The following is a 7,848-nucleotide window of genomic DNA, read 5'->3' as shown; positions in this document are numbered from 1 at the left end:
TCTTCGGAGGGTGATCCTTCTGTTTGTTCCATTTTGTTGCGGGAGCAACACGCTCGACCGCACTGTTTAACTTAAATCAAAATAAAAAATCAAAAGCAATAAAAAGAAAAAAATCGATAAGAAAAGTAAAAAACGAAACACTTCACCAGTTGGTTCCTGACGAGCTGGTAGGTGAATTGATCCTTCGTTTGTTTTATCCGTCACCCGCGTGACCTTCACACAGTAGAGCTGATATAGCTCGTCTAAACAAAGCCGTCTTTCAGGCAAGAAAAATGTTTAGTAACGCACTTCACTGCACTACTTTAACTGATATCGCAGGTAACAATTATCACTCGCGGGACTGTTTATTAGTAATGCTTTACTGCAGCCTCTGCCACAGCAAGCACCTTCGTACCACCGAAAAAACTAAACCACACCGGAGAGAACAAAAAGCACTTGTTTCCCGGTACAAAGTTGGGTTACGAATGACAACAATTATTCTCAACTATATATCAATATCAATTCTTCAAAAGGGCTAATGAGATTTTTATAAACAAACTTATTTTGCTCATTACTTCGCTGTCGATTCGAATTTCATGAAGGATATAAATGAAGCAACATCTTTACCCTTGGTAGAATCAATTTCAAATGTCTTCTGGGTTGAAAATATAACAAATTAAGAGAAAGCAGCAAAACAAAAGTTTGTTTACAAATCTTATTAGCCCTATTCTAATGTTGATATGGATATATTATCATTCGCCAAAGTTCAAAATTTGGTGTTTTTTTTAATTAGTTTTTTTTTTCGTGGTGACGTGCGGTATTTATTTGTTTTCATAAAGTTTTTTATTATTATTCACCGGTGGATTTCCTTTTAAACAAAGCAGTCATCAACTGCATCACAAAAATCTCTTACACCGAAAGCAAAGAAAACACAGTTTTCAGGTTATTCCCATAATGTAATAGGTGTCAGCAACGCACCTATTGCTTTCAGCATCGCAGTTTTCAACCCCAGCTTTCGGATGAATATGAACCTTTAGGCTATACACACGAGAGATGATCCCCATCTGCATCACTGACTGAGGACGTGGAATGCTACCAGCGAAGAAATGCACATAATGCAAGGAGACTGGTCCGAGCGGACTCGTTGACTAAATGGCAGCAAGAGTGAGACAAGGCGGAGAAACGAAGGTGGACCCACCGACTCATACCAAATATGTCGGCTTAGGTGCACAGGAAGCAGCACGGATGCTTCCCGAAGTACTTGCATCGTGCAAGAGACACTGGAACACGTGGCCTTTGAATGCCTTAGGTTCAAAGAAGTTCATAGGGGTATGCCTGGTGTGACAGTTGACAATATCGTCGAAAAGATGTACCACGACGAGCATACCTGGGACGCTGTCAACAGAGTGATTACGAGTATGCTCTTCGAGCTGCAGAGGAAGTGGCGAAGGAACCAACAAAGTAGCGCAATTGGCAAGAAACTCGCTGTGAAGCCACAAATCGGATTTCGAGAGAAATTCTGCTGCCGGGGAACTCTCCGACTTTGTAGACTAGGTCCAGCGCCGGAGACCAGTTGAGTAGTATGCGACGTAGCACTGGATTTGGGTCGTCGGGGCGCCAGTGAACCCGACGTCAGGATTCACCGGAATCGCCGGACCGACCTCGACACCCTACCGGGTAGCTGGTAAGCAAGCTCGATCCACCGCCGGGGATTAGAACGAGTAGACCGCGTTGAATAGCTAGCAGTGGGTCGTTGGAGCACCAGTGAACCGGAAACTATGCTCCACCCGAAATCACTGGATGAACCTCAGCACCTACTAGCTGGCCCGTTGAGTAGGCTAGGTCTACCGCCGGGGACCGCGTAGATCGGGACGAAGCGGACAGTTAAATGGCTCACGGAAACGAACATCGGTATCGGATAAAATCTTCCGCTGGATTTCGCGAGAACCTCTCGCCCTGAAATTCTCCGTCGGAGTATGCTAGATCCATTGTCGGGGACTAGACCGTGTAGTTCGCGAACAAGTAAGGACAGGAGCTGAATGCCTCATCGGGGAAGTGAAGTGTAATGGAACGACAGGGGAACCAAACGGCTCAAAGGAGTTGCGGTGCTAAATTGTACCGGACAGGGAGCCAAAGGGCTCAAGAAGTTGTGGTGCTTAAACCAAATAAGAATCGGTATCGAGAAAACTCTCCGTCGGCGTAAGCTAGATGCACCGCCGAGTACTGGACTTAGTAGACCGCGACGAGACACCACCAGTCGCGGGTCGCGCCCTGCTCCACCGGAATCGCCGAACTGACCTCGACACTTGGCTGGCTCACTCGGTTTCGGGAGAACTTCTCTCGTCGGGGAATTCTCCGTCGGAGTAGGCTAGGTTCATCGTTGGGGACTAGACCTAGTAGTTCGCGAACAAGTCGGGAGCTTCAGTGCTGAATGGTACGAGAGTTGCGGTGCTAAATGGCCCAAGGAGCCGAAGGCCACGGTAAATTAGACAATCTGAAGTTGCCGCCCAGATTGTTTTCGTAGGGGAAGAGCACTAAGTCTCGATCCACAGCTAGCCCTCCGACTGCCATGGTCTGTGTGGTTGATGGCGAACTGATGGTGTGTCGAGGAGTGGTGCTGTAACCCTAGCGAAGAAACGAACTACTTAGTAGTTGAAATAGAGTGGGTGCTATGCACATAAAAACCCCTCCCGAAATAATGGCGTGAGGTGGTGTCGGTGAGGAATCAGGTTCTGGCCAAGATCAGTGTTTTTAGCGGGTAGGGTGATGGCAAGCCCAAACCCGTTCCCTGAGCCGTGAGGGTTTTTGTACATTTCTTCCTGTCTCAGGGTTCTTTTGAAAGTTTTTTAATGCACTTAAAAAACATTCATACATACATGCATACCTAAGGCATGCATACCTACTAGAGATGCGCAAACCGATTCAGTTTGGAGAGCGAATCGTGCCCGATTCACTCACTAAACTGAATCGACTCTTTTGATCGATTCAGTGATTCATTTCAGAACTTTGAAAAATGTTTGAGAAAAAGGGAAAAATATATTTATTAGACGTTAAGGCGAGCTGGGTATGGGGGTGCGTTTTTCAGCGTGAAAAAAACACTGCGATTTTTTTTTAGAAATTTGGGTGAAGCGAATGGATCAAAACTTTGGTACATTATATTGTATCATTACAAAAACATAATTATCGACAAGCGGCTCGGCGTCGAAACTTTTTGTAGAATGTCTCTGGAAAAACACGATTTGCGGTATTATTGCGAATCTTTTCTAAAATCCACATCGTGACATATCAGCCATGCGCCGCCAAGCCGTGCGCCGAATCACGCGCCTATTCACTTTGCATTAGTGCAAGCGAAAAAACGATTTGACGTTTATGTGTTAAACATATATAGCAACAAATCGACGAAATGCTAGTTTATCTCGGGATAGACAATACTGTCATTCAAAAACTACTTAACCGATTTATTTCAAACTTTGCATACACATTCTTTGTATAAGATACCTTACCTCTACGTTGAATTTTCGAATTTAGACAGTTTTTCACTCGTTTGAAATAAAAATTGCTATTTTTCACACAAAATTCTGCCATTTTCAAGATTGGTTGATATTTTATTCCGTGTACGACAAACAGAGCTCATGTGTTCATCGTGTTCGTTTATTTAAGAGTGATTCATAATCATGGCAAACTCATTCGGTTCTCTTTGGTTCTCGTTGAGTTTATAATAAATTGTCACTCCTTCAGTGAATCGCAGTTGTTTAAAAAAAGAATCGCGGTTCATTCACTCTTTTTGAAGGGTAGATTCTTTTGATCGATTCGCGATTCACTCGCGCATCTCTAATACATACTATTTGACACAAGATGAGAGCGTGTAACATCGTGTCATCTAGTCTGTAATTCTATATGGAAAATCACAAAATCATCTTACCATCACCTTGGGGGGGGGGGGCGGTCTACGTCATATTGCCAAGGATGCCATTATGCCAGATTTATCTTGCACAGCCAGAGTTTTTTGCAGCTTCCAGATAAAAAGACAAACCTCTCATTCTGCCGGATTTTTGAATTATAGAAGTGTTTGCACACACACATTTTGGAAATTTGGGGCATATTTTCCCAAATTTATCAAAAATCGATTGATAAATTTCGATAGCTATGAGGTCGCTGTTAAGTGACAGATTTTGCCAGACATTTTAGATGATCTGCCAGATATTCTTTGAAAAATAGTGGCAACCCTGCATATTGCAAAATTTTGCATTGAATCCGCTTATGTCTCTTCTTATTCCGCTCGGACCAGTCTCCTTTTTGTCTCCTAGTTCTAAAGCGGATCAATTGACTATTAATTGATACGATAAACCTCTGAGAACTGACACACAAGTAAAGATTTCAACTTGTATACGAAAATAAACAGTCGCTTTGAAGTTACAACAGCAAGTAGCAACTTGCCACTGGTCGGCGCTTCGATCGGCCAGCAATCGCTATACGGGACTTGTATGCAAACTTGGATACAAAGGTGACTCACGCATGGTGATTTTCAACGTATTTTCATTTAAATGTTTATACAGGTTTTTCGGGAAAGTTTGTTCTAGCTTATATGTCTGTTCTCTGTGGATAAACATACTAGCAGTATTAGTCCTTACTCGCGAATACTTTTTCCTACAACTGCTGTTTCATCTCAATTTCTTATAACAGAATTCGATTATCCTCGTTCTAGTCAATATACGTATTTATTACATTATGGACCAGGCAAATCCTCATTTTTTCTATTATCATTATGCTGAGTTGCTAGACGAGTGAAGGTATTTTTAGGGTTTCACAAAAAGAATCACTGCAGATAAATGACATAAAATATATTTTTCCAGCATTTCCCATAAAGTTTTCTCGAACCGAATGTCCGCCTGGTTCCACTCGAACAGACCACACAGACCCGAAAGCGCTGCTTATTATTTCTGAGAGCTAGTGTCAACTATCTCTTAGGTGCCAGTCGTGCACTCCTTTCCTGAATTAGCCTCATACCCAAGATCAAGAGTCGACGACTAGCAGGATCCACATGTCCCCCACCCAAGCGTATTGGCCTATCAACTTGCAAATAGGAGCACATTTCTACCAACCAGCTAAGAAGACTCCGAACCAATGAGAATGGACATGACAGTCGAAGGCCACAGGCCAAGCGTCATCTCGTACAGTTCTTGAAATTATATGTTTGTTAGTGCTGCTTACAAATTTTATTTCATGTTACTATGTTTTAATTGCCGCAAGGTTCTACTGTATCGATTTTGTTGGCTATTTTTGGCAAATTTGAGACTAAGAGAAACGAAAGCAATGAGATTGGAAGGCGGATAGGTATTCTAGAGCGAATCAGTTATAAACTTAGAACGGGAAACTAGGACTAGGCAGGCTCATATGGACATGATCGAAAGGAAATGTGAAGAATTATTTGCCTTCTGCTAAGTAGGAGCTGGCCCGCGTCGGCGGTAAAACATAATGATGAGTTATGTTCTACCATAGACCATGCGGTAGACTTGGGTGCAACGCCCTACTCCTACTTAGCTGAAGGCAAAGAATTCTTCACATTTCCTTTCGATCATGTCTATATTAGCCTGCCTAGTCCTAGTTTTCCGTTCTAAGTTTATAACTGATTCGCTCTAGAATACCTATCCGTCTTCCAATCTCATTGCTTTCGTTTCTCTTAGTCTCAAATTTGACGAAAATAACCAACAAAATCGAATAGGGGTTGAGAAGTACATGAATCAACATCTAATGTTGCTCCAAATCTATGTGATATCTACGACTGTCTCGGATAGTTCCATCAACCCTAGTTTGTATACCTTACATAACTGGACTCACTGTTCTCCATTCACCCACAACTAATTAATTAGAACTAAATTTTTGTTCTCAATTCGTAATTGGATTAGTCCGACTTCATACATGTAAGAAAATAACGACTACAGTAGATTCCTTGACTCGATGCATAGCCAAGCTAAGAGGTTACCGTGCGACTAATAAATCACAATAAATAGCAAAAACATAGTTTCATCTCTGGTATATTTTTATTTCAAACTGATCAATTTACAAGAACTTATACAAAAATAGCTTGAAATTCAATCATTCAGCAACTTAGTTCAGACCGTCACTACATTAGCTTGCACGAACAGATCACTAGTTTTCCAAGAACGAAACGAAATCGGTCAATTTTTGCAACTGATCTTCCGAACTAACTACTAGTGATTTATCCGCTGCAGGATGCTTTGGCAGTATCAACCTGGGATGGGGGCCGTCAACAATTTCCCAGTTCTGGTTCTTACACAGCTCATCTATCATGTCGGGAGTCTGGTTTGTCATTTCGGCGAATACGTTCTCAAAAATTGAGCTATACGCTCGACCAATCAAATTTATGGTCTCCTGTTGTATTTTATCTTTGAGTTCGAACATCAATTCGGACACGTGCTTGGTCCAGTCGTGATTGATAACCTTGTAGAAACCGGCCGTGTCATTGTTCCACAGGCACTGGTAAACTTTATACATTTGCTCTAGTTCGGCGTGACCGGCTTTCACACTTGGCGGGACGCGTTTCCATAAGAACCGGGCATTGCAACTATAAAGAAACGTTTAACCTTGTTACTATAGTATTCCGGATTACACAATAACCCTAATAAAATGTCAGTGTTTCAACTATGCATTTATATTATTTCTGCTGCAACTATTCCAAGGAAATGCATTGTACGAATTGATTAGATTTGTTGCAGTACACGCTTCTTGCTCTCAGTTGCTACGGAGCAAACAGGAGCAAAAAAAACTTGCTTATTGTTTACAGCGGTTTGCTACGAAAAGAAAAAAAGAGAACACGAAACAAGAATTTTCGTCTTGTTTGCTCCGGAGTACTTCCAGTTTCTCCTGGTAGTGGAACAAACCTATTGATTTATATTCAACTAAAATACTTACAGATCATTCCGATAAAGATAAGCGGCAAATAGTTCTGAATAAAGTTGAACCGATACAATTCCATTAGGTGCCTACCGTTGGGATTGAATAACAATATAATAGGAGCATAAGTTATGTCGATTTACTTACCTCTAGCTCTTGTTTCTCCAACAGTAGTGTTAGCTGTCGAATTTTTTCCGAAAACATGTTTAAATGGCTAGTAAGCAGACAGATTAGTTGCAAATTTGCCGAATAATACTAAAATTATCGCTCACTTCTGCAATCAATAGATTGTTTTTGTTTTCTAACACGGTGAACGAGACAAACGACGTTTCTTACGTGCGAAAGTGGAACACCTGAGAAACGAACCACACGCAAACGAAAAAACTACCTAAAATTGAGTTCTTTTGACTCAATCTCGGGGTATCGTGGAGGACGGTCAAAAAATGCGGACGCACATGCACGGTAAAAAAACTTTACACATTTTATGTATTTAAACTGCCCATTTTCGGAAGTTATTCGAGCTGTCAAAAATTAGTATTTTTTTGTTTCTAACAATGAGTACTTTTTATCCATTTCACAACTACTCGATGAGGTAATGTCAATGGGTATATTGATCTTGATAATGGGTGAAAAATCCTTAAGCATTATTTCAAGCGATTTAACCTGCAAACTAAGGATCGTAGTGGAACCTGCAAATTATCGCCCTGCATCGGAGTCCGTGGCGGAAATGGAACATTTCGGCAATGCTCCGAAAACAACGTCTTTTTAGACTACTGAGGATGTTGAAAATATGCGCCAGTTCGGCATTTTTAGAGCAGCCAAAAGATCCAGTCATCAAAAATATATTCAGTTGGCGGTTTTATTTTAAGTAGTTTTAGAATAGGATTTCTATCTAGATTCCTATACTTCTATAAGGAAACAATAATGTGAAATGAATGTTATTTTATGTTTTTT

The 7,848-nt window shown here is 41.3% G+C and overlaps 1 protein-coding gene across 1 annotated transcript; it reads right to left on the bottom strand.

Moving 5' to 3' along the window:
* Nucleotides 1-6,001: 6,001 nt before the first annotated feature.
* LOC131682026 (COP9 signalosome complex subunit 8) lies at nucleotides 6,002-7,223 on the bottom strand. Its single transcript, XM_058963181.1, has 3 exons — nucleotides 7,042-7,223; nucleotides 6,913-6,983; nucleotides 6,002-6,565 (listed from the first exon to the last, which is right to left on the bottom strand). The coding sequence occupies exons 1-3, from the start codon at nucleotides 7,096-7,098 to the stop codon at nucleotides 6,130-6,132; spliced, it is 564 nt and encodes a 187-aa protein (XP_058819164.1). The 5' UTR covers nucleotides 7,099-7,223; the 3' UTR covers nucleotides 6,002-6,129.
* Nucleotides 7,224-7,848: the final 625 nt, after the last annotated feature.

Source organism: Topomyia yanbarensis, chromosome 2, assembly GCF_030247195.1.
Source record: "Topomyia yanbarensis strain Yona2022 chromosome 2, ASM3024719v1, whole genome shotgun sequence".
Classification (NCBI taxonomy): Eukaryota; Metazoa; Arthropoda; class Insecta; order Diptera; family Culicidae; genus Topomyia; species Topomyia yanbarensis.
This window is presented reverse-complemented; position numbering and strand designations above follow the sequence as displayed.

What these genes read in the sequence shown, in the direction of transcription:
- LOC131682026 (XM_058963181.1), bottom strand. Translation starts at nt 7,098, where the DNA reads ATGTTTTCGGAAAAAATTCGACAGCTAACACTACTGTTGGAGAAACAA. An exon ending in TGGAGAAACAAGAGCTAGAG is followed by an intron (nt 6,984 to 7,041) that starts GTAAGTAAATCG and finishes TCCCAACGGTAG; the next exon opens with GCACCTAATGGAATTGTATC. An exon ending in TATCTTTATCGGAATGATCT is followed by an intron (nt 6,566 to 6,912) that starts GTAAGTATTTTA and finishes GTTTCTTTATAG; the next exon opens with TTGCAATGCCCGGTTCTTAT.